At 39.0% G+C, this 27,209-nt stretch overlaps 1 protein-coding gene across 7 annotated transcripts in view; it reads left to right on the top strand.

Moving 5' to 3' along the window:
• The window catches only part of HLTF (helicase like transcription factor), a 54,701-nt gene that overhangs the window by 16,201 nt on the left and 11,291 nt on the right, over positions 1-27,209 (top strand). For 3 of the 7 annotated variants that reach the window (XM_055125909.1, XM_055125907.1, XM_055125908.1), the window contains exons 8-24: positions 1,136-1,231; positions 4,290-4,365; positions 6,367-6,460; positions 8,371-8,450; positions 8,543-8,587; positions 12,299-12,388; positions 12,778-12,875; positions 16,499-16,642; positions 17,582-17,720; positions 18,831-18,966; positions 19,993-20,172; positions 21,238-21,362; positions 21,813-22,003; positions 22,823-22,948; positions 24,851-24,963; positions 25,276-25,456; positions 26,728-26,808. In XM_055125909.1, the coding sequence (XP_054981884.1) occupies positions 1,136-1,231; positions 4,290-4,365; positions 6,367-6,460; positions 8,371-8,450; positions 8,543-8,587; positions 12,299-12,388; positions 12,778-12,875; positions 16,499-16,642; positions 17,582-17,720; positions 18,831-18,966; positions 19,993-20,172; positions 21,238-21,362; positions 21,813-22,003; positions 22,823-22,948; positions 24,851-24,963; positions 25,276-25,456; positions 26,728-26,808 (1,995 nt within the window). The remainder of the gene's footprint in view (positions 1-1,135; positions 1,232-4,289; positions 4,366-6,366; positions 6,461-8,370; positions 8,451-8,542; positions 8,588-12,298; positions 12,389-12,777; positions 12,876-16,498; positions 16,643-17,581; positions 17,721-18,830; positions 18,967-19,992; positions 20,173-21,237; positions 21,363-21,812; positions 22,004-22,822; positions 22,949-24,850; positions 24,964-25,275; positions 25,457-26,727; positions 26,809-27,209) is intronic. The other 4 variants (XM_055125911.1, XM_055125913.1, XM_055125910.1 and 1 more) reach the window with 4 other exon arrangements.

Raw genomic sequence — 27,209 nt, 5'->3', positions numbered from 1 at the left:
CACGCGGCCGACCCGGGTTCGATTCCTCCGCCCCTCTCAGAGAGCCCTGCAAGCTACCGAGAGTATCTTGTTCACACGGCAGAGCCTGGCAAGCTATCCATGGCTTAAACGATGTGCCAAATAAAACCAATAACAAGTCTCACAATAGAGACGTTACTGGTGCCCACTCGAGCAAGTTGATGAGCAACGGGATTACAGTGATACAGTGATGAACTTGGATGGTATGTGTAATGTGTATAGAATTATTAAAGTGTGACTGGCGTTTTGTTTTTTCACTTAGAATAGTTATGTGGTAGTAAGAATACGGTGATCCCTGCTGTAATATATTACCAACTTAATTGTTTAATGGTAAGGTACCAGTAGTTTTATTCTCTTTGCTTTTGTGGCATCACTATATAATACCACAAAACTTGAATCAGCCCAAATAAGATTTTATGAAAGTAGTCTTAACTGCATATATCATTACTAAACTGCATATATCATTACTACAGATATCAACACAAATAGGATTTAATAAAAATAGTTTCAATTCCGTATACTGTTGAGAGTCATAAGGACTATTTGCTACAATTTGGTAGTATGTTTTCAAGAACATGAAATGCGGAAATATACAGTCTAAATGCTTTACACTGTTTTTAAATGGCCATATTTAAGTTTCTAATTAGTTAGCTATGGAAAATAATGAAAAACTACATTTAAGAAATACAAAATGATGTCCTTTATTTTTTTATTGCTAAATTATAGCTTTTAAATTTTAGTACTATTTTTAATCAAATTTTAAAAGATAATTATATCGTGTATATATTTGAACTACATATCATTTTACATTTGCTGTGAATTTCATGGCAAACAAATATTGTAGTTTCATGTTAATTACTGACTCAAGTGTAAAAATATTGAATAGTAGATATTTCAAATTACTGGTATGCTTTCACTTTTACTTTTAGAGTAAATAAAGTAGAAATATTAAAAAATTCTAAATAATGCAGTGTTGGAAGGTATTTTCTAACTAAATCAATTCTCTCATATGTCCTTGGAGTGGTATTTGATAATGTGATTTTAAAATTGGTTTGGAGTGTTTTCTGGCCAACTATATTCAGAATCTGACTTATGTTTTTGTTTTAAACTTTTAAAGGGCAAAACTCTTACAGCCATTGCAGTAATTCTTACAAATTTCCATAATGGTAAACCTCTTCCTGTTGAAAGAACTAAAAAAAATCAACTAAAGAAGGTACGGTATTGCATTTTCTCTATAAAGTTTCTGATTTATTATTAAAACCTTTTCATTTTGCACCCAAATTAATACCTGATGTTTTCAGGGATGTGATTAATGACCTCTTTGATGTGTTAATCAGAGTGACCTTGGTAACACACACTTGAAAGTATGATAATATTTTTAAGGCTATTAAGTTTGTTTAATTTTTGATTTAGTAATGCGACTTTAAACAAATGAATGCATTTTTTCCCAAAATAGAAGAACTTTATTTTGAAGACAGGACTTTGAGACATCACATAGGAAAGGTGCTGGTTAAATTATAATATAGCTGTAAAGTTTGATATGTAATTACAAATTCTGTTTTTGAAGTCCACTGATTTTCCTGTTTCTTAGTTAAAAAAAGTCGGCTATGCATTTGCATATAGTATGTCCCATCATTACGTACTTGTGTATTTTAAAGTGTAGTCATACATGCTATATACCATGATGTTAATAGTAATGCTCATATCCTAATGATGAGAATATGGGTAATTCTTGATACTTAATATATGTGTATTGTTGTATATTATAGTATAACATTTATACTGTTCCTAATAAATGAATCTGCTTAGAAGGAAAAATTAGCTATTAAGTAGAACAGTTCTTTTCTGCCAGTAATATAGAGATAACAAAGTAGGAAAGAACTAAGCAGAAAATAATATTCAAGTAGTTTTTGGATTCTGGGGTCTCCGCTCAGCTCCCTGCTTGGAGTTCCGAATGCTGCTCCCGGTGCCGGGAAGAGAGCCCAGGGGTCCAGCATGCAGGACGTGTCCCAGTCAGCCGGTTGCGATCTCTCTGTCCCAAGTAGCATTTTTGAACTCTTAGTATTCCGCTTTCTGAGTTTTTAGAGGCTGCTCACTCCTTAGTGAGTTTTTAAATATTTGTTTCTCTGCTTAATTACATTTCCTACTTTACTGGGAATTTAAACCATTAGCTTCTAAGGTATAGTTACCTACCTTGAATTTGAATAGTTCAAATATTTTGCATCCTATATTTGATTATTAAAATTGGAAAATAGTACTTAAAACTCTTGCAGTTTCATTGTCAGTCATTAGTATAAAAATTGCCAAGTATCACTAATCTTTTCCCTTTTTTCCCTTCAAAGGTAGCCATGAATTTAAGATGTCACTGAGTAGGGAGATTTTCATACAGTGTTAACTTACTTGAAATTGAGGCTGAATGTGTGATTTCCACTTAGGAATTATTGCAAAAATCTCCACTGTTTTTTTTTTTTTTGCTTTTTTTTGGGTCACACCTGGCGATGCACAGGGGTTACTCCTGGCTTTGCACTCAGGAATTACTCCTGGCGGTGCTCAGGGGACCATATGGGATGCTGGGAATCGAACCCAGGTCAGCGGCGTGCAAGGCAAACGCCCTACCCGCTGTGCTATCACTCCAGCCCTCTCCACTGTTTTTAGTAGATTAGATATTCCAAAGTCAGAGTTCACCGGCAAATTTCCATTCGATGCAGAGTAGTCTGATTCGACATGTTGCATGTAGGAGGAAACTTATCACTGAACTCTATAAAGGAAGAGCTTGCTGAACCAAACCAGTTAATTAGAGGAATGTAAAGGGCATCCTTCAGGGATAACCTTTTAGATTTCTTTTGTACACAATTTAATATAAATGGTTGTATTAATAGCTAAAGAAAACTTGGGACTGGAACAATGTTACAGCTGGTAGGGTGCTTGCTGGCATCCCATATGGTCCCCTGAGCACCACAAAGAGTGATTCCTAATTGCAGAGCTGGGGGTATACCCCTGAACGTCTCTGGGTCTGGCCCCAAAACAAAGCAGGAAACTTAGTAGAATGTATTTTTAACATTTTCCCTGGATCTGTAGGTTTTAGAAAGTTAAATATCTAAAGTTGTTAAACATCTTTAAAAATGTTGTATTTTGAACTTCAGAAATTTACTTAGACTTACTCTTAGAAAGGGATGGATCTTTGCAACCATATGTTTAGTAAGACTTAAGTTTAACACTGTCGCTGTATCACTGTCATCCCATTATCAATTTGCTTGAGCGGGTGCCAGTAATGTGTCCATTCGTCCTAGCCCTGAGATTTTAGCAGCCTCTCCTATACTTGAAATTTTATTAGTCCTGGTTTACAGTAAAAACTTAACTTTGTATCCTATCTACCAATCTCAGTCTCTACTATTTTAAATCAGAATATGCTATCACCTAGTCTTTTAAAATTGAACTAGTTAATGTGTTTATATCCAATTTCATTTGTTACTCCTATCTAAAGAATCAGAAGTGAAAAATAAGATTAGAAGAGCCCTGTTACACTTAAAAATAATATCATGAAAAACTATAAAATTTACTTTTATAGAACTTTCTATATTTGTCTACATAGATGCATTTTGAATCAAAACACTACACAAGAAAGAAGAACGCTAGGATTAGCCAGTTAATCCCTGATCAAATAAGAAAGGAAATAGGCAATTAATAGTACCTGTAATATTTGCATGTACCTACGTTGGGAATTCCAGAGAAACAATGGCAGTAGCAACTTTCTAATAATTTGTTAGTTTCCTAAGATAGTTTTGAAAACTTTCAGTCGAAAAATTCTTAAGGGGCCGGAGCAATAGCACAGCGGGTACGGCATTTGCCTTGCACGCGGCCGACCTGGGTTCGATCCCCGGCATCCCATATGGTCCCCCAAGCACTGCCAGGAGTAATTCCTGAGTGCAAAGCCAAGAGTAACCCCTGAGCATCGCTGGGTGTGACCCAAAAAGCAAAAAAAAAAAAGAAAAATTCTTCTTAATTGTAAATTTTATTTTACAAATATTACAGTCGGAGTGGTATTTATAGTTAAGGTTTTCATTTTGTGTTCCTATTGAAAAAGACTAGATTCCAACTTTTTTTGTATCTGGAAAAAAAATTTCTTAGTTGTCCCATAATTCATCTCCACCTGTAGTCCAGAATGGGGCATCAAGTTAGGTTGTTTTATGTTAAGTAGGACATAAATAGTATGCATTTTAAATTGATCTAAAACTAACATTAGTGCTTTGTAAATAATACTCCTTATCTAGGAAAGTAATATTAAGGATGAGTCTGTGAAACTCGGAAGAAACAATTCCAATGAAAAGGCTGATGGATTAGTCAAAGGTAAACTTTAATTTTTGTTTGATATTTTGTTTGTTTCTTATTTGGCCATATCTGCCAGCATCCAGGGCTTACTGCTGGCTCAGTACTCAGGAGTCATTCCTGGTATTGCTTAGGGGACCATATGCGGAGCCAGGATTGAACCAGGGTCAACTTTGTTCAAGTCACACACCTTAACTCCTGTTCTGTTTGGCTCCTGAACTTGAATTTTGAATATGACCCCACATTTGATTTAGATTTTTTAGTTTAGTGATTGAAATCCAGCTATAGTTTTTGTTCTGTAGGAAATGTTTTTGTTTTGATTTCTGAACCACACCCAGCTGTGCCCAGGGTTTATTCTTGGCTCTGTGGTCAGTTATCTCTCCTGACAGTCTCGGGCTCACTTGGGGTGCTGGCGATGGAACCTGGCTCAGACATGTGCAAGGCAAGCACCTTATCCTCTGTGCCCTCAGACCCCCCAAATTTGAATTTCTAAGGAATTGACTTAGAACTGCTGGAAAAATTTCATTATGGAAATAAGCTGAGCTTGACTGGTCGTGCTAGTTCACCACTTAGAGAAGTTGAGGAAGATAATTTTTGATTGAGATGAAAATGTTCCAGTTAAAAAGATGTATTTTTTTGTTTCTGCTTTTCTGTGCCACGCTTAGTGGTGCTCAGGGTATTACTCCTGGCTCTGCACTCGGGAATTACTCCTGGCAGCGTTCAGGGGTACAGACGGGGTGTCGGGGGTCAAACCTGGGTTGGCTGTGTAAATGCAAACACTTCGCCAGCGTACTGTCACTACAACCCTGGAGATGTGTTTTTGAAGGCTTGGTAGCTTTTTGATTTGGTAGGAATTTATATTTAATGAATGTGAAATAATAGCCATAGATAAGGAGAGGGAGATAGATTCAAGCCAAATTTTAAACTTAGGAGAAATAGGGTATCTCTAGTTTAACACTTGTATGACTTGATCTAGCAGTTAGTGACTTAAAAAGTAATTTCTTGATTATTTTCTGCTGATGGAGATAAATTTCAAGTTATGAATGATAGGCGAAATCTTAAAACCATGTGCTACTAGGAATTTGCTAACTTAAGATGAGAAAGATGAGATAGTACGTAGGTTCAGATTCTTGCCTTGCATGCAGCCCTGTTCTATCCCCAGTTACCCTTGTGTTGTCCCCTGAGCAACATCAAGCAGCCCTGAATACTGCGAGCTGTATTACACTGCCCTCCTCACCGCCCCCAGCAAGAGAATGAAGAAGGCTGCAGAATTGAGTACTCTTTTTGGTGGGTTGGGGGCATTTAAGAGAAATCTATGGTAGTAAGAATATGGTGACAATGGGAGAATGCTTTGTAGGCCTGATCAAGAGAATGGATAGTAAGTTGACATTAGAAAGAAAGGAAAAGAAGATGAAAGGAATAGGAAGGCAGGCTAGCTCTAGGAGTTCATAAAAGATGACATCTGATTTTCTTTGTGAAATGCTATAGGTCGTCTGCTTAGAATATAGGTAGTTAACTTAGACTTGGTTGAGTATAAGATGGATTATTCTGGTGAATTGATAAGGAGATTGCATGATGATGTGTAAGAGTTTTCAGGAAGTTAAAAGCCTAAACTTAGGGTCCTGTATGATACGGATTATTCTACTGAGTAGATAAGGGGATTGTATGATGATTTGTAAGTTTGCTAGGCGATAAAGGCAACAACTGAGATTGAAAATGTAAATTTACAGTGTCACCTGCTTCTTGTTCATTTTTATCCAGCAGCTCTCAGCTGCATTAGTTAAGTTTGAAATTCAGCTAGTATTATTACGGAGTATTGAGTACATGACTATATGTAAAAACTGGGCACAAAAATTGAAGGTACTACCAGTGAGAAAATAATCACTTATGAAACAGTAAACTGACTTCACTGAGATAACAGAAATGAAGATGTATTGAGTTGGAAAACCAAGATCTTAATATGCATACTTGAAATCCAGTACTATTTACTAATACTGTTTATTTGTCCTTTTTTTGAAATAGAAGGATCTAGATGTAGTGGAGAATCCAGTATTTCAGATGTGAAAGAAAAAAATAAATATTCTAAATCAGAGTTATCTAGCTCTCGGCCTAAAAGGTAAGCTCCAATTTTATCATATATGTTGTTCAGACTGTATGTTTTCTAGCTATAGGAAATAAATATGACCATTATATCTCAGTTTTGCAGTATTTTCAAATACATTCTTTCACTGAAACAGCTCAAGTCACTGTGACTTCAGGTAAACTGTTTTTACTTCGTAGGTTAATAAAACTGATTATTACTCTTTAACAAGTGAATTTGTAATCAGGGTTTTTCCACTGTCCCATTTTCCTTGTCACCTGGAACTTAGATCTAGCTTCTGAGTTCTTGGTTCTAGTTGAGACTAGAAGAGTTTTATGACTTTAAGGAGATAAAACTGGCAGATACATATTGAATGTTTGACAGAGTGACTAATACACAACTTGATCCTTAATGGAAGCAAGAGAAGATAAGTGATTTATAGAAGTTTTAACAGTATCACTGATCAGAGATCACTGTCATCCCGTTGCTCAACGATTTGTTTAAGCGGGCACCGGTAACGTCTCTCATTGAGAGACTTATTGTTACTGTTTTTGGCATATCCAATACGCCACGTGTAGCTTGTCAGGCTCTGACATCTGGGCGAGATACTCTCAGTAGCTTGCCGGGCTCTCCGAGAGGGGTGGAGGAATCGAACACGGGTCAGCTGTGTGAAAGGCGAACGCCCTACCGCTGTGCTATTGCTCCAGCCCGATATAAATACAAATACTAGATTTTAGTATTTAGATTTTAGTAGATAATAAATACTAGATTTTGTATTTTCTGCCATCAAATTTTGTAGTCTTAAACTGATCTTAATATGCATACTTGAAATCCAATCTTAATATTGGATTATTAGCCAATGAAAAAAGATTTCAAAACTGGGTCTTGTTTTCTATCATAAAATCTTTTACCTCACACCAAAATCTTAAATTTTACATCTTTGAATGAACTAGCCGTAAATTACCTAATTGCCTATATAACAGCATACTATTGTGTAGTTCGTATCAGATTAAAGGACATTGATAATGAATAGGACATAGGAAAAATTAATAATAATCAACAAATACGGCAGCAGCTTATATGCCTACTATACGATAGCCACAAATTTAGGGCCTACTTTAATCTAGTATTATACTTTGTCCGTAAACAGGCTTACATTTTTATCCCAATTTTTCAAATGAGAAAACTGAGGCACATAAAATATTTGGTGACTTGTCTAAAGTCAGATAGCAAATAAATGGCAGAATGGGCATTTGAATCCCACGTCTGTTGCTTTTATGCATTTAGCTGTGCTGCTAATATACATTTTACAAAATTCATGAAATTTTTTTATTGTGAAGAATCAGATTCTTGTTGAAGAATTAGAAGTCATTTTGAAAAAAATTAAATATTAGCTTATTGGAATTTTTGTTTGAGAAATTCTTTTATTGGCTTAACATTTTTATTGAATCATTAAATATTGAACTCATTGAAAGGAAACCTGTTTTAGAATGATTTACTTTTTCATCCTTTCTAATGTAGTGGTACTATTTTTATCATCATCATCATCATCCTGTTGATCATCGATTTTCTCAAGTGGTCTCAGTAATGTCTCCATTAGTCCTAGCCCTGATGAGACCCATCATTGTTACTAGTTTTAACATATGAATATGCCACAGGGAGCTTGCGAGGCTCTCCCATGTGGGCAGGAAACTTGGTAGCTTGCCAGGTTCTCACGAGGGAGAACTAGGCTATAAGATTTTTATTTATTTACTATTTTTATGTAGTAAATAAAAGTCGTGAAAATAAGTCATCTGGAAAAGTTGATGTTAATTTGTTTAAAAGTTTCTCTTGAATATTTCTAAAAATTCACAAGACCAATATTTATATATCGCATTATTGACATATGTGTACATGTACCATAATAAAATGGGTTGATTAAAAAAATTGTGTATATTAAATTTCAGAAGAAAAACTACTGTCCAGTACACTGAAAGCAGCGATTCAGAGGAAATTGAAGCAAGTGAATTGCCACAGAAAATGAAAGGTAAAAATGAAGAAAAGTGAAATTATTTGATTTGGAAATGTGTTCTATCATCTAACTTCTTAGTGTGACTGTTATATTGATTTTGTTTTTAGGCAAACTGAAAAATGTCCAATTGGAGGGTAAAAGCAGAGTAAAAGGTAGGTATATATATATATATACACACATGTACATCTCAATACCAGTAATACACCTTTAAAGATAATTAAAGTAGCAACTTCATCAACTGGTATCTCTATAGCTTGGAATTCTTTTTATTTTCTTCTTTTTGGTTTCTGGTCATACCTGACCCCACGGTGTTGGGAACTATTCCTGGCTTTGTACTTTGGATCATTTCTTACAGTGCTCAGGGGAATCATGTGGTGCCAGGGATCAAACCTGGGTCTCTAGCATGTAGAACATGTGCTCAGCCCGTTGAACTGTCTCTCCAACTCTAGCTTGGAATTCATTAGTAAGAACCTTTTTTTTTTTTTGCTTTTTGGGTCACACCCGACGATGCTCAGGGGTTACTCCTGGGTCTGCACTCAGAAATTACCCCTGGCGGTGCTCGGGACCATATGGGATGCTGGGAATCAAACCTGGGTCGGCCGAGTGCAAGGCAAACACTGTGCTATCACTCCAGCCCAAAAGGAAAAGTTTTTGAAGAAAATTATACTCTTTCAGCGAACACAAGAATGATAAGGAAGCTAAGAAGTTTTATTATTGATGTGAAAAAAGTTTGCATGGTCTGGATAGAAGATCCAACCACCATTGATCTTCTAGTGAAACCCTAGCTAGAACCTGCTATAACTTTTCAGTTCCCCAAAGACTTTCTCTAGGTGAGAAAGCTGCTGAAGCAATATTTAGTTATTAGAGCTTGGTATATGGGTTTGAAGGAAAGAACCAATCTCTTTGTGCAAGGCGAAGCAGCAAGTGATCGTGTACAAGTTAAAAAAAGAAAAAGATGTAGCCGAGGTGGTTGATGAGAGTGGTTATGTGAAAAGGTTAACTTTCATAAATAAGAAACAGCCCTATCTTGGGAAATCAAATCTTGGACTTAGACTCCTGGAGAGAATTCAGTGCCTAGTTTTGAACTTCAAAAGGCTGTTTGATTTTGTTGTTAGGAGCTAATGTAATTAGCTTTGTAATTGTGCAAAATCTGTTTGCATGAACTCTTAAGAGTGAGGCATAAAGCCTGCAGGGTCGCACATCTGTGACATCTTAAGGCTTATGTCTTAAGCCTTCTGCCGAGACCTAATGCCGGGAAAGATTCCTTTCAAAATGGTACTGCTTGACCATGTGCCAGCTACCCAGAGTTCTGAGGATGTCCAAGAGGGTCAGCCTAGTTTTCATGTTTACTAATAGCCGTGATCTCAGGGAGTAGTAGTTTTGTTTTTGATGTTTAATTTTAGAAATTCAGTTACTAAATTTGCTGCCATAGATAGTGATTCTTTGGATGCATCTCAGAAAATTAAGCTGAAGATGGAGTCACCATTCTTTATGCCATTGGCAACATTTGTGACTCATAGGAAGAGATCAGAATCGCAACAGGACTTCAGAAGAAGTTAATCTCAATTCTTATGGCCGATATTTAGGAGTAGAACCTTTAGAGAGGTTATAACTGCAAATGTGGAGTGAAGTAAGAACTAGGTTAGGGCATGAAGCTCTAATGGGATTAATGCGATCTGTATCTCTTCTTAAAATTTTTCATTTTTAATTGTCATATTGAATTACAAAGTTAATCACGATTGCATTTCAGGTATGCAATGTTCCAGCGCCAATTCCTTCACTAGTGCTCATTTTCTTCTGCCTGTGTACCCAGATGCCCTCCTACTCCCCTGTTGCAATCCAATGAGAAATTTAACCAATGAGAAATTCTTTTCTTTTGTTAAGGAGTGGAGAGTGCCACACCTGGATGTGGTCATGTGGCACTGTGCTCAAAGGTCACTCCTAGTCGTGTTTGGGGGGCCATCTGAGTTGCCAGGGATCGAACTCGGTCATACATGTGCAAAGCACACACCCAACCTGCTGTTCTATCTCCCCTGCCCCAAGAGAAATGATTTCTTACGGATAAACAAGGTGTTTTTTTTTTTTTGAGGTGACGTCATCTGGTGACTATGCTGTGATAATAATCACAGTAAGATTTAGATTTTTTTTTTTTTTGGTGGGGGCACACCCAGTGGCCACGCTGAGAGCGTATTCCTGACTGCTCATATACGCTTTGTGAGCTTGGGGAACCGTGTAAGCTGCTGGGGATCGAACCTGGGTTGGCTACATACAAGGCAAATACCCTGCTCTGCTCTCGCTTTGGCTCACAACAGGATTTAGAATATTATGTAAATAATAACTCAGCTGGACTGGGGCGCATTGGCTCCAATTGGAAAGAAGTGGATAAAAGCCTGTCAGGGAACATAGTATGTTACTCGAAATCTTTCACGAATGCAAGCATCAATTGCTGTGTCAAACTTGAGAAATTGCTGCAGTCACCCCAATCTTCGGCAACCACCCCTCCCCCATCAGTATTAAGGCAGGGTTCTTCATGAGCGAAGATTATAGTTTATTAAATCATTATGATTATGTTTTTATGAATAAAGTGCCTTCTAATCAAGGTGGTCAGCCTATAGTTGGCGTGAATTGCCCAAAGCCAATGTCAGATCTCCCAAGCCCTGGCAGGAGTGACCTGAGCAGTCAGGAGTAAGCCCTGAGGAATGCAGAGTGGGACCATAAAGACCAAAATAAGGCACAGGATTTTTTTTTTTTTTTTAATGCAGAAGATGTTGTACACTTAAGACCCTAGTGTGAATCTGATGTGTCCCGGGAAACTGAAAAATTCTCAATTTGCTTTATTGACATTCTTGCTTTGTTGTAGTCTGGAACCCCAAATTTCTATAAAAATAGATGGTGTGTACCTTTTTGGCAGTCCCATTAGTATTCACATTTTCATGCAGATGAAATAATCAGCATCTTTCTTTCCTCAGAGTGCTCACTTTAAAAAATAGATACTATATTTCCAGTTAGTTGAGAAATTGTATTGCATGGGAAAATGGCTCATCACTACTGTCTGATGTGGAAATTGACTCGCCTTATTAGAAGTCAGAGTATCTGCTTTTGTCTTTTTTTTTTTTTTTTAATAAGCGCTTTTGAGAGGTGCTGTGTGGCCGGGGTCACTCACCGTGATGCTTGTTCCATCGGAGCTCCCTGGTGGTTCAGTTCTCAGGCCTGGCTCGTGCTGCTGGAGCCTGCAGTGTTGTGGCTGCCCAAGCCAGACCTGGTAGTTTCAGGAGCCTCCAGGGCTGTCTCAGGTGGAGGGGTTGGGGTAGTGACATGTCACCCCAACAATTGTACTCAGGATGTTGAATGTGCAAGGCATGTGCTCCTCCGAGCCATGAAAGGCTTTCTCTCTTTCCCCATGCCCAAACGTCTGTTTATTTGGAAACTACACTTGGGAGGCAGGCATCACTTGATACAGTTCTACAGTCACGTATATTCCTCAAAAGCGGTAGTTTATTATGAACGAGTATTTCTTTCTTGGAATGGAAATCCTTGGCTAGTGTTGTGAGGCCATTATGTTTGCCATATATTATTTTTCACTTAATAGAATCTCTTAAGTGGTGTGTGAGTGGCACTTTCTGACATTTTTGGGCCACACCTAGCCATGCTCAGGACTTAATCCTGGCTCTATTCTAGGGACCATTCCTGAGGTGCTTCAGGGCTTCTGTTTGGGGATCCAGCCCCTGCTGGCCGCGTGCAAGGCACCGTCTGACCTGCTCCCTTCTCTCTCTGCCCCATGGCACTGTGTTCTCGGTCATGAGCAAGGATCTGTACTTGGGCCCGGGCACTTCAGATACCTGAATGATTCTCTGTCCCTTTAGCAGGGTCATCCAAGGTGAGAGCGGAGACAGAGTTTGCACGTGCGCTCACTTCTTCCTCCTCTGCAACAAAGAAGAAAATGCTGAAAAAGGGTCAGTAAACTTTTTTTTTTTAAGCCTTTGTTTCTTTTTTTCCTCTTTTTTAGTGAGAAGAACTTTTTACTTTATTTTTTTAGTGAAGCCAGATAGTCTTTATTAAATGAAATTTCCTTAGAATAAGTAACAACAAATACCCGGACCTGTACCAAAATCTCTGTGCCCCTTCCCAAGTCACAATTTTCTACCTGCTCCCGTAAAAACAATCACTCTCTGGGTTCTTTGATGCTCAGAACAGAGTGGCAAATTAAAACGCTAACAGGAAAAAATGTTTTTAATTGTGGTTAAGTAATTTATTTTTATGGAGGCACATTATTGTCATCACTTTAGGGACTCCGTATTTGACTGGAAAAGCAGCTGAAGTCTGTGTTACCATCTTTTTTCAGGAGCATCCGCAGTGGAGGGTTCAAAGAAAACTGATGTTGAAGAGAGACCAAGAACAACACTCATCATCTGTCCGCTTTCTGTCTTAAGCAACTGGATTGTAAGTCCAGCAAGTCCTTTAGAAAGTCTGGTACAACTTAGATTTGTCAAATAACTACTGGGGGCCAGAGTAAATGTCAAGTAAAGTAAAAAGTCCAGTGGGTAGAGTATTTGCCTTGCGTATGTTCGACCCAGACTTGATCTTTGGCACCCCGTGCAATCTCCTTAGCCTGCCAGCAGTGATCTCCCGAGTGCGGAGCCACGAGTAAGCCTGAGCAACGCCGAGTGCTCCCCCCAAAGTTTTTTAAAAATGTTAAAAACTTGGAAGTATTGTTAAGGTGGGAGGAAGATGCTTTGTCAGTGCCTGATACCTGTATTCAAATTATTATTATTGTTATTATTTTTCTTTTTGGGTCACATCCAGAGATGCGTAGGGCTTACTCCTGGCTCATGCAATCGGGAATTACTCCTGGCTGTGCTTTGGGCACTATATGGATGCTGGGAATCCAACCCAGGTCGGCCATGTGCAAGGCAAATGTGCTACCCGCTGTGCTATCGCTCCAGTTCCTCAAATAATTATGAATTGGGAATATTTACTGAGCTGATTAGTGAGCTCCTATGTTCTTGGTTTCTTCCTAAGTCATATGTTTTTACATGGAATCCTACTAGTAATATTTTCAGGTGTTTCATATTGAAGCAACAGAGGAGTAATTTGTATAATCAACAAGCTAGTGATAAATGATGAACTGAGATGTACTTTACAGTGTTCTGTAGTCACGTCCAACATTCATGACTTTAGAAGCCTGTGCTACTGACCAGCTCATTTTTTCAACTTTCTCTAGCTTGCTTTCCTGTTCTAAAACGTCACCCTGTAATTTCATAATTCGCAACTTGGTTACATTGCCAGCTTGACTGTCAAGCTGCAGCCATAATGAAATAGTAATTAATGTGAACATAAAGACTACTAAATGTGAATTTCCATTCTTGCCTCCACCCAGGTTACTATATCTTTATGTTCTTTCTCTTTCTTTAGAAGTGGAAAGGGCCTACTCTTTGGAAGCCTGGATCTTAGTTTGTGCGTTAGAGTCATCTCTTCCTGCCTTGTGTTCTGTTAGTTTCTCCTTGCTTTAGTCTCTTCCTCACTCACTTGTTTCTGAAACAGTCCTCAGATATTTTTTATATTTTAGGTATTTCTCTCTTTTATATCTCACACTTAAGTTGCTGCTTTTTCTTCTTTCCTATACTCTTACCTCTCTTAGATTTAACTTGTGTTTTTTTTTTTTTAATTCACGCTCACGAGTTCTGTAGAATAGTGCTGAAAAACTTCCCATTCATGACTCTTTTCCATCTGCAATACTTTTTCTTTTGCTTTGCTTTTTCCAGGGGAGAAAGAGGTGGGGGTTATACCAAGCTGTGCTCAGAGCTTGCTCCGGGATCACTCCTGGGGGCTCAGGAGACCGCCTGTGGTGTTGGGAATAGAGTCCAGGCTGGTCGCCTGCTGTACTGTCTTCCGGCCCAGGACCTGTATAACTTCTGGCATATCAATTAGGCATTAAAGCTTTTACTAATCATAAATCACAAGTTATTTTAAAAGAAATTTTTGCAACCTCCACTTTGATTTTTATGGCACCTCCCTCCTACCCCCGCCCCCTGCACTTCATCCACAGTTTAAGGAGTAAGGCTGTTAGATTGTTAGTTACTGTCCAGGTGTCAGATTCTGTGGCTTCTTTATTTTATTTATTTTACTTTTTTGTAGCCAGGATTCAATACCCAGCATCCCATATTTTCCCCCAAGCACCGCCAGGAGTAATTCTTGAGTGCATGAACCAGGAATAACCCCTGAGCATTGCTAGGTGTGACCCAAAAAAAGAAAAAAAAAGAAAGAAAATATACTCACTGCAGAGATTAAAATGTGTCCAGGGAGGCTTAAGGGGTTGTGCTGAGGGGGGTCTTACCAGCAGACCCGGATTTGATCCCCGTATTTCCGAGACTCCGAGAAATGTTGGGGTTACCGTCGCCCCAGGCTCAGTCTCTGGCACCACACCCTGAAAATTTGACTGGAGTGATAACACAGCAGTTAGGGCATTTGCCTTGCACTCGGCCGACCTGGGTTGATTCCTCCGTCCCTCTTGGAGAGCCCGGCAAGCTACAGAGGGTATCCCGCCCGCACGGCAGAGCCTGGCAAGCTCCCCGTGGCGTATTCGATATGCCAAAAACAGTGACAAGTCTCACCATGGAGACGTGCCCGCTTGAGCAAATCAATGAGCAACGGGAGGACAGTGCTACAGTGCTTGGTAGCCTTAACTCCCTTGACCTTTTTATTAGAAGACTTTGGTTTATATTTTTAAAAATCATATTAATTTCCTTTAATAAAAATTATTAAGGGAAGAATTAAGAGTTTAGGACCAAAGACTGAAGATTTTAGGAACTAAAAGTTAAAGGAACCTCAATCGAAGAATTATAGTTTTCTCACTAATAAGTTTAAATTTCAACAAAATTGCTTTTTAAATTTGTAGTCTGCTATGGCCGATGTTTGTGGTTATATGTCAGAATCAAGATGAGATTTGTCGATTGTTGGAGTATGAACAGCAGAATCAATGGTGTGGATATGTGCTTTTTAAAAGTGTAAGCAGTGTTTAATTATTGTAAGTTTGAAAGACAGCATACGTTTTGGCATTATTAATTTCAGAATGGAAATCTTGGCAAAGCCTTGCCTCCTGAGATGATGGCAACCTGGTTTTGGAAGGAATCCTCATTGCGCATAGAGAGCTGTGCACTGGTTGCAGAGTCCCGGATAAGAATTGGGTTTTTCACTCTGTTACCAACTCTGTTCTTACTGACCTTGGGACTGGAGCTACAATACAATGGGCAGGGTGTTTGCTCTGCGCACGGCTGGCCAGTGTTTAATCCCTGGTACCCCGAATGGTAGTTCCCTGGCCCCACCAGAAGCAACCCCTGAGCACTGCCTAGTGTGGCCCAAACACCAATGGAAACCCCCCCTTTTTTTGGCTTTTTGGGTCATACCTGGTGATGCTCAGGGGTTACTCCTGTTTCTGCACTCAGGAATTACTCCTGGCGGTGCTGGGGGACCAGTGTGGGATGCTGGGAATTAAATAAACCCGGGTCAGCCGCATGCAAGGCAAATGCCCTACCACTGCGCCATGGCTCCAGCCCCAAACCTTTTTTTTTTTTTTTTAAATGTAGCTCTTTCACTGTTATGTTTGATAGTGAATCTGCTTACCAAGAACATTAAAGATCATTTTTATTAAAATACTGACTCTTTCAAGGACTCGTTGCTGTTTTATTTTGGGTTGTGTGGAGAGCTTGGTGTGCAGGACTCAGGACTTACTCCCGGTTCTGTGGTCAGGGATCACTGTGACTGCCGGGTCCCGGGGCTAACTCTGGTGGCTTTAAAATTTAACTGGCTTAAAGTAGCTTGTTTTTGTCCTGTCTGAAAACAAAGTGATTGTTCACTGGACGGGTCTAACAAAATCATATTTTGTGTAAGTTAAGCTTTTGAACATTAAAATATTTGTATATTGTTGATGTTTAGATTGCAGGAAACATGATTTGTAAAATTTTAAGAATTTGATTGTGACACCAACCAGGACTATACTTTTTTTTAATGCATTATAAAATTTATCACTAATCTGCTTGTTACTAAAAATACTCATTTTTTTGTAGGACCAGTTTGGACAACATATTAAATCAGATGTGCACTTGAACTTTTATGTTTATTATGGTTCTGATCGTATTAGAGACCCAGCCTTGCTTTCAAAACAGGATATTGTTTTGACTACATACAATATTTTAACTCATGACTATGGAGTAAGTATGCTGATATGTTGACCCTTTTCAAAAGTCGAATTCAGGAAACGTGCTCTAGGTTTCTAAAGTGTTGTTACAAAATTCAGCATTTCTACTCTTTTTTTTTTTTTTGCTTTTTGGGTCACACCCGGCGATGCACAGGGGTTACTCCTGGCTCTACACTCAGGAATTACTCCTGGCGGTGCTCAGGGGACCATATGGGATGCTGGGATTCGAACCCGGGTCGGCCGCGTGCAAGGCAAACGCCCTACCCGCTGTGCTATCACTCCAGCCCCAACATTTCTACTCTTTTTAAATTATTTTATTCTGTAAGTTGTGTACCTCAAATTCACAAATTGCGCCCAACCTATTTAGAAGTTTAATTTTTGTTTACCTATAATTCTCGTTGTGAAATAGTAATACTTTATGGTTTCCAAAATAACTTACACCAAAACTTTTCTGGTAGGAATATTAACTTTCAGTGTTAAAACAAAAGGAATCGTTAACTTTCAAATTATTCTTACAGCAATGATTTTTATAGTTATAATGAGGCAGAACAATAGCTTAGTGTATGAACCCAGTCTGGAAGGAACACCGGGCTGTCCAGGTTTGAATGCTAGCTCTGCCGCTTGCTGACTGTAATGCTGTGAGCATGGTACTGCCATTTTCTTAACCTGTATAACACAAATGAAGCCGTTTCAGGGCTCATGATGTAGCTCATTGGTACAGTGCACATACTTTAAATATAGGCAAAAGGCCTTAGGCCCCTTCCTAGCTTACAGTCACACAAAATTCCGTAACCTTGTGAGCATTGAATAATTTGAAGTTTCATGTAAAAAAATACTTAAAGTAGTACTGACAGTGCAGTTAATGTAGAAGAATAAAAGCAACTCATTCTGTATCTAATTCATAATGTCTGTTTTACTTTCCTTTATTTTACATGTGTACTGAACATTGTAGACGAAAGGTGATAGTCCACTGCATAGTCTGAGGTGGCTCCGAGTGATCCTGGATGAAGGGCATGCTATTCGAAACCCCAACGCTCAGCAGACCAAAGCTGTGCTGGATTTAGAAGCAGACAGAAGATGGGTATTGACAGGTAATGTGCCAGTAGACTAAGAGATTTCACATTTCTGGATAATGTATTGCTGCAAGCAGTATACCCCAAAATTGATCATAAAAATAGCTCAGTATTTTGATGTGATGATAGTTGCTAGCAACATGTGAATTGTAATTTATGGAAGAATTGCTAGATAGAGTATTCTTGAACCTTAGAGGTTAATTGGATCTTTTTTTTTTTTTTTTTTTTTTTGCTTTTTGGGTCACACCCGGCACACTCCTGGCTCTGCACTCAGGAATTACCCCTGGCCGTGCTCAGGGGACCATATGGGATGCTGGGATTCGAACCCGGGTTGGTCGCGTGCAAGGCAAACGCCCTACCTGCTGTGCTATCGCTCCAGCCCCCTTTTTTCTTTTTTTTAAAACGAATTAATTCTCCAATCAGAATTGTAATTTTTCTGTCCCTGTTTTGAAGTCTATTATTTGTGACAAAGTTACTGGAAGACTAGGGAAGAGAATACAGGATTAAGATAGTATTTTTCCTTTTTGCTGATTTTTTTTCTCCTGCTACTATTTAAAATACAAAAGCAAATATTCTGTTTTTTTTTTTTGCTTTTTGGGTCACACCTGGCGATGCACTCAGGAATTACTCCTGGCGGTGCTCAGGGGACCATATTGGATGCTGGGATTCGAACCCGGGTCGGCTGTGTGCAAGGCAAACACCCTACCCGCTGTGCTATTGCTCCAGCCCCAGCAAATATCCTTGCTAGGGAGAAAATTGAATTTACTTGAAAAAAAATTTTTTTTTAATATGGCAAGTGAGATAAAAATTAGAGCAAAACCATGTTTTCAAGATTGTATATATATTAAAGAGGGAATTGTTGTCACAACTGATGGTGTGTAGAGTGCCCAATTTCTTTTTGGGCCATACCTGGTTGTGCTCAGGGCGTACTCCTGTCTGTACTCGGGTCACCTGGACTCTTGTGCTCTGGAGCATACAGGGTGCTCGGGTTTGAACCTGGGCTGAGGCAAGCATCTTGCCCCTACAGTGCCCATCTGTGTGTAACTGCTGTTTCCTCTGGTTGGCTCAGATGGGTAGTTTAACCTGGGACTTTGGTTATAGGATCGTAACAGTTTTCTGTTATTTTAGGGACTCCCATCCAGAATTCTTTGAAGGATTTGTGGTCTCTTCTTTCCTTTTTAAAACTGAAACCATTTATTGATAGAGAATGGTGGCACAGAACGATACAGCGTCCTGTGACAATGGGAGATGAAGGAGGACTTAGGTAAGTAGTAGCCAGTGAATAACTAGTTGCCGTCTAAACCAGTTTGGATTTTCATTACTATTTGACTTTGGTTTTCCCTTCATGAAGTGTTCACAGCTTGAGGTTGGAAAATTTTTCTGTGATTATGATGAACATGGTTCAGAAGCCATTAATATAGGTTGCAACACTGTCTACTTGATTGTTTAGAATGAATTATTTGAATTTTAATTTAAGAAACTATTTACATTTTAGTGTTAGGAGAAAGAAGTTTTTTAATGTTTAAAATATATTTTTGTTTTTTAAAAATAATTATTGGTATGGGGCTACACTCAGAGCTCAGAGCTTACTCCTGGCTTTCTGCTTAGGGATCACCCCAAGGGTATTCAGAGGACTGTATATAGTGTTGGAATCAAACTGGGGTTGTCTCCATGCAAGGCAGACACTTTCCCCCTCTATCTCTCTAGCTCCAGGAAAAAGATTTTTTAAAAAAATACTTGATATGCTTCCTTTTTTTTCTGATATTGAAAAGAGAATGTAAAGATTGTAGAGCCTTGAAGACATTTCTCCTTGTTAGAATTATATCAATGTTATAATACGACCTTTTACTTTATAAGTATTAATCATGTACTGGTTTTCACAGTACTAAAGAATTTTAGAGACAAGGTAATAATTTTTTCGTGCATATGTGATATTTGGCATGATATTAGCCTTGCACTTAATGGGTATTTAATAATTTGTTGTATTTGGTGATCAGTAAATCAATTTGTTAAGTGAGAGAATTAAGTAAAAAGGTTCATTTAGTGATTAGAATAAAGTGGGGAGAAGTGCTTTAAAAATAAGAACAGGAAAACTGGCAAGTATAAGGGAAAATTTCAGTGCATTTATTGCCCTAATTTTCTGATTATATTTTGTCTGATTATCAGGCAGGTTGAATGATACCCCATGCAAAGGATTTTTATTTAGCTTTGCTAAGTTTATAAAACTATCAGTAAAATACTCATTCCGTTCTTCAAAAATAATGACATAATTTTGTTTTATTTTGACTAGGCGTTTACAGTCTCTAATTAAAAATATTACACTTAGAAGAACAAAGACAAGCAAAATTAAGGGAAAACCTGTTTTGGAGTTACCAGAACGCAAAGTATTTATTCAGCACATTACACTTTCAGATGAAGAGAGAAAGATTTATCAGTCGGTGAAAAATGAAGGCAGGGCCACTATTGGAAGGTATGGGAAAAGCTGACTTTTATTTATTTATTTAATTTTTTTTTTTTGCAGCAACTATTTTTTTTTATTAGTGAATCACCATGAGGGACAGTTTCAGATTTACAAATTTTCGTGCTTACATTTCAGTTATACAGTGGTCGAGTGCCCATCCCTCCACCAGTGCCCATTTTCCACCACCAATGGTCCCAGCATCCCTCCCACCACTCCCACCCCACCCTCCCCCCACCCCACCTCACCTCTGTGACAGGGCATTCCATGAAAAGCTAACTTTTAAAACAAATTTTATGTTGTTTTAATTTCTTTCATTTCATAGAATGATATTTTTAAGAAATATTAGTGATGAAGTGTATAGTGTATGAAAAGATACTTGCTTCTTTAACAGTTTTAACAAATTGATAGTAAAAGTGAATGATATAGCGTAATTCACTAATTCCTTAAGTTGGGGGTGAAATGAAATGGTAAAGGTTCCCCTTGACCCTCCCCCCCATTGGTTGAATCACTGTGAGGTAGCAAAGTTGTTCATGATTGGGTGTCAGTCATCCAGTGTTTGAACACCCATACTTCCGCCAGCATACATTTCTCAGCACCGTGTCCCCGGTTTGCCTGTGTTTCTTGGCTTCATTTTCCAATGTGAATGCTGGATCCATAAGTTTGTCTGCAGACACAGCAGGTCTATGTGTTTCCTTATTCACTTGACTTTCTCTTCTGTGTAAAACTTGTTCAGCGAACATCATGCACCCTGTTTTCTATGTCATGTGTGGATGAGGCTGGTTTTCCCCCAGGGGCATGCTATTTTGAAATAGTGTTGCTCTATGTAGTCTAAGATTTGTAGATCTTCTTCAGAATGTCCTTGAACTATAGTTAGCAGCCTCTCTAAAAAGTAGAGAGACTCTCATTAGTTTGCTTTCATTGTTTCAGTGGTTCACATACTCAGTGGTTTGCTTTTCTGTTCTTTTTTGTTTTCAAAGTGATCTCCAAAGAAGTAAACAATGCTATTTTTATTCCCACTGTTTTCGAATAAGAAGTACTGTTAGAGATGTTTATAGTTAATCTTTTTCCCTATAGGTATTTTAATGAAGGGACTGTCCTTGCACACTATGCAGATGTCCTGGGTCTTTTGCTTAGACTTCGGCAGATATGTTGTCATACTCACCTTCTGACAAACGCAGTATCTTCCAGTGGTTCCTCGGGTAAGTGATTGCTTTACACCTGTACATTTGTTGCATATTTAAATCAGATTGAGAACACTTTCAGAACTCCTGAATTTGGTACATTTTCTTTGTTCAAAAAGACCATTATTCTCAGCATAGGAATCAATTGGGATTCATTGTACTTCAAAATCTGACCAATGGAATGGAGTAGTAACAAGGTATTTCCAGGATTTCTGGTCGTATTCTTGGATGAAAGGTTCAGATCGAGTCTACTCAATATTTTAATGACACTATGATAATATTTCTATATAAGTATATCATCTGGGTTGGCTAATGTTTTAGTTTCTGGATTTTTCTTTTCAGTTTAAGCCATACTTTTACCTATGATAGAAAAGCATAAGGGATTCCCCAAACAAAACTTTTCCGTATATCAGGAAGATTAATTTGTCTTGCCACATTACAAATCTTGCTTTGAAATTAATTTTTCAGCCTTTTCTCTAGGAAATGATACACCTGAAGAATTACAAAAGAAGTTAATAAGGAAAATGAAGTTAATTCTGAGCTCAGGTTCTGATGAGGAATGTGCAATTTGCTTGGATTCTTTAACAGTTCCTGTGATAACGCGCTGCGCACATGTCTTTTGTAAACCCTGTATTTGCCAAGTCATTCAGAATGAGCAGGTTAGTTTCATGCTTCCATGTTCAATGAAATGTCGCTGCTATCTTGAGTGTTAAGAAAACCCAAGTCCAATCTTTTTAAAGGATTTTCCGCTTGGATTTATTATGTCTGATTATCTTAGTTGATGTGTTCATGCTTCTTTTTTTTTTTTTTTGCTTTTTGGGTCACACCTGGCAATGCACAGGGGTTACTCCTGGCTCTGCACTCAGGAACCACCCCTGACGGTGCTCAGGGTACCTTATGGGATGCTGGAAATCGAACCCGGTTCGATTGCGTGCAAACCCGGTTTTTTTGTGGGGAGCCACACCCAGTGGTGCTCAGGGCTGGCTCTGCACTCAGGGGTCACTGTGGCAGGACTTGGGGACCACATGGGATGCCGGGGCTTGAATGTGTTGATCATGTGCAAGGCCAGCCCCTTCCCTGCACTACCACTCCATTCAGGAATGTCTTTATGTACCACTGAAGGAATTTTTTACCCCCAAAGAGTAATTCCAGCTAATGTGCTTCGTTGTAGTTAGGTTTCAAAACCCAGTATTTTTATTTTTAATTACTTGTCAGTAAATGTATTCTTTCAAACTTGCTGTTACTCAAGATCAAATACTTTACCTTTCTTGTTAACTTATCCTACTTGACACATCAGAATACTGTCAGGGATTAAGTATGTACAGATTTAATTTAAATGGATGAGTCACTAAAAGGTTAAAAGAATTCTAGCCAGTTGTGAAACACAGATTTTACAGTACTTTAAAAAAAATTGATAAATTTGTATTTCTATTCCTCTGATAATTTTTTCTTGTACTCTTTCTTTTTTATTACATTAGCCACATGCTAAATGCCCTTTATGCAGAAATGATATACATGCAGATAATTTACTAGAATGTCCTCCTGAAGAATTGTCATGTGATACTGAGAAAAAATCTAACACAGAATGGACTTCCAGTTCAAAGGTAAACTATACATTCAGAAATAGTTGAGAAATTATTTTTTATTTATATAAGAAAATGCTGTGTGCAAAAGCGATTATTCTGTTTTTGTGTTTGGACCCACACCTAGCGGTGCTCAGGGGTTGCTTCTCACTTAGAACAGTGCTAGGGAGCAAACCGAGGTCTCTGCCTACAGTACATGCTCCCTTTGAGCTGCTCTCATCCAGCCATCAGTAATTCTGTTTTTGAATCCTGTCGTTTGAAGATGTATTGGTCGAACTGGCTTTGATGTCAACGGTAGTGGAGTTTGAGGGAAAGGAGAAAGCTTCAGTTTATTGTGGTACTCTTCATAAAATAGTGTTTTTTTTATTATTATTATTAAAGCTCCATGGTTTATAATGTTTATAATAGGCTTCAGGCAAGCAGTGTTCCCGTACCAGTCCCACCTCAGTGTCTCTTTCCCTCTGTCAGGGCCCTCAGGTTCTTTCCCAACCCTTAGCCTGTCTCTGTTATAGGCATGTCACAAATTTATGCATATTACTTACACCCGCAAAACTAAACGGCAAATGGAATTATCGGTAAAAATCAATGTGATGATAGATTGCTCTTTTAAACCTCTCTTAATCTAGTAGAAGGCCACCATTTGCAGCGTGAGTGCGACACATGCTCAGTTGCTCATGTTGGGAAGTCTCTGCTGTCCTTTGCTTTCCATGAATAGCTCCCCAGGACCTGTAGGAGAAAATTAACTTATGACATGCAACATGAATATGATTATAATCTAATTTAGTTTACCACTTTATTCCTGCTATCACTTTTTTTCCTCATTTGAAACCTTATGACTTAAAAAGTTTTCATAATGCCGTTTCAGGTATTCAGTATTGCAATTCCGTCCCACCACCCACTGTAACCTTTCCTCCACTAAAGCCCCGTTACCCACCCACTCCCCCAGCCTGCCCCATTAGCAGGCACAAAATAATCTACTTTATATTGCTTGCTACAGCATATATGTCATAATGGTGTTACTGAAGTGATTGAGGATTTGCTGAGCTGTGAGGCGCTAATGAGCCTTCTGTGCTGTTGTTTTCACTCATTGAGCTCAGTGGGCTTCTCCACAACTTCCCCAGCTAATTTTCTGTGTTCTCCTGGGCACACAGTACTCTGAACTTTGAAGGTGCCGCATGGCTGTTATGTGGCCACCTGCTCTAGTAACTGAGTCACTAGGGTGATCAGCACCATGGCGCCTCATGCCCGTCAGCTGCAGCTTTTCCCTTTGCTCTAAAGGAGTCATTTTCACCTTTCTTGCTGGTTTCAAGGCTCTTCTTCCCTTAAGCTGTTGCCTGTCCATGAAACTATCGTTCCTTCAAACACGAATGAAAATCTCGCTGGAGAGCATATTCTTGGTGAGGGGTTCATTTCATTACTGTGTCACTGAAGACATAGTCTGAGGATTTGCTGAGCTGGTTGGCTGTGTTTGTCTTTGGTGATGCTGTTTTTGCTTGTTGAACACGGTGTACTTTCTATGTGTTCTCCTGGTCATTTCTTGGTGTTTGTGCTGTGCTGGAGGCTGAGTCTTTGTAGTTGCACCCAGCAGATGCTGCTGCGGGACGAGGCTGGAGGTTGCTGTCTCTCTTCTCACTTTCACCAAATGTCAGTCAACAGTGTGTGATTTGGTGTTCAGGAGCTTCGGTAGGCGCCCTTAGTATGGCCTCTGTCAGGTGTGGGGGCTGCGGGGACCTACCCAGAAGGGAGGGTCTCTGCTTTCTGTTCCAGAAAGGCCCAGTGATGGCAGCCGGAGGAAGGCCTCACCCGGAGGGCCGTTGGTCTAAGTGATAAATACATGACAGAAACTTTCAATATAAACACTGTTGAAATATCCTATTTTGCTTATTCAATATGGATTCTAATGGTTTTCCCAATTTTTTTCAGATTAATGCCTTAATGCATGCATTGGTTGAATTAAGAAAGAACAACCCCAACATAAAAAGTTTAGTTGTTTCCCAGTTTACAACATTTCTGTCTTTAATAGAAACACCACTTCGGTAAGTTCAACAGTATTTCTTACTAACTATAAAAGAATTTTCTCTGTTTGTTTTGGATAGCAAAATTAATTGTACCTTGCCGTATCCACTTATTTCATATATCTAAAATAACATTGAATTACAATAAACATTTTCTAGCAAAATAACATTTTTTTAACTAAATTCTTAAATTATGTGGGATTGCAGAGCCTGACCTAGTTAATCATTGGTTAGTAAGTATTTGTCAAAACAAATGAGTGGAAGAACAGGTTGAAGGAAGAGGCTTGTCGTTTAGCATGTCTATATAGTATTGTTGTCTCTTTCCCCCTTCAGAGCCTCTGGGTTTGTGTTTACTCGTTTGGATGGTTCCATGGCCCAGAAGAAAAGAGTTGAGTCAATCCAGTGTTTCCAAAACACTGAAGCAGGATCTCCAACTATAATGCTTCTGTCCTTAAAAGCTGGTGGTGTTGGCCTGAATCTTTCTGCAGCTTCTCGAGTGTTTTTGATGGACCCGGTAAGTGATTTTGTAAATTCTTGATACGTTATTCCTTTTTTTTTGTTTTTTTTTGCTTTTTTTGGGGGGTCACACCCTGCAATGTTCAGGGGTTACTCCTGGCTCATGCACTCAGGAATTACTCCTGGTGGTGCTCAGGGGACCATATGGGATGCTGGGAATCAAACCCGGGTCGGCCACGTGCAAGGCAAACGTCCTACCCCCTGTGCTATCGCTCCAGCCCCATGTTATTATCTTTAAAAGTTATAAAATAGGACTGGAGAGATAGAGTCCATGGGTAAGGTGCTTACCTTGCATGCAGCCAACCCCAGTTTGAGACCCTGGCACCACTTTCCATCCCCTGAAAACAGTCAGGGCTCATTACTGAGCATAGGGGCAGGAGTAGCTCCTGAGCACTGTTGGGTATGAACCCAACCTGCTCCCTGCCTCAGAATATGAAACGAAGACTGTTAGTTAAATACTCTTCATAGGTAAAATTGATGGTGAAAAAATTTCAGGGAAACTCCAGAAATAATCGGTAAGTGTTCTTTCTATCCTTGGCCTGGAGAAATAGTACAGGGGCTAGGTGCTTGTTTTGTGTATGGCTGACCCTGGTTTGATTCCTGACACCACATTTGATCTTCAAAGCATCATTGGGAATGACTCCTGAGCACAGAGCCAGGAGGAGGAGCCGTGGGATCTGGCAGTGGCAGATGACGAGGTGGTTTATGGGCATGACCCCTGTGTCTCCAGAGACGGGGGGAAGTGGGCAGAGGAATTCTGCTTCCAGGACCCCTTGAGCCCAGAGTCCAAGGTCACAAAGTTCTGCATTATCTGGGTTCTGTAGGACTTCACTCATGCATGGGAAGTGGTCTTAAACGTGGTGGCGGATGCGTTCTGGGGTTTTTTGATTGCCAGAGCTGGGTCCCTTGGAGCGGGGAGGGCTCTCACACACCCCTCTGGGGCGCCCCGTGTTTTCATCCATTTTAAAAGGCAGTGGGAGGGGGTGCAGAAAGATGGTATTTGATTAGTCAGCTGTCATTTTCTTTGTGTGCTTTCTGTATTAGATAGTAGAAGTAGTAGAGCACAGTGATGGTGGGAAGAATTCCCCTCAGAGGAGTGACTGGGGCAGGTGCGGGAGTGGGTTTGTCTGATTTTTTTTTTCAGTGCATTTATATTATCTGAATTTACCAGGATAAGTTTAAGTAAAACATGATTCAGTAATGCTGCAGTGAATTGTCTTTCTGCCAAACACGCCCCGATCAGGATTAAAGCAGTTCTTTTCTTGCTAGGCCTGGAATCCCGCTGCTGAAGATCAGTGCTTTGATAGATGCCACAGACTTGGCCAGAAACAAGAGGTTATCATCACTAAAGTGAGTTTTTAAACCATCTGTTTTTAAATAGAGTTGATAGCAATTTTTAAATGATTCAGATCTTGTGTCGATATGTTACTAAAACTATTGCAATAGAATTTTAGGGCCAGAATAGGAAGGCCACCCTCAATCTCACTAGACGTAGCCACTATTGGTATTTTAACATTAACTAATCAAATTGTCTTATGTTTGCACTCATTCATGTATATATCTCCAGTAAACACCCCCCCATAGGTTAGTCTAGAATGATTTATTGTGAAGAATTTACAAAATTACATTTTTGCAAATCAATTATGTGAGAGCATAAAAAGTTTATTTTTAATTTTTTTCTGCAACATGCTTCTGTTGTTTGCTCATTGTAGACTCAGTAAAACTCATATTTTTGGAAGTAAAATATACTT

The sequence above is a fragment of the Sorex araneus genome, chromosome 2 (assembly GCF_027595985.1).
Source record: "Sorex araneus isolate mSorAra2 chromosome 2, mSorAra2.pri, whole genome shotgun sequence".
NCBI classification, from domain to species: Eukaryota; Metazoa; Chordata; class Mammalia; order Eulipotyphla; family Soricidae; genus Sorex; species Sorex araneus.
This window is presented reverse-complemented; position numbering and strand designations above follow the sequence as displayed.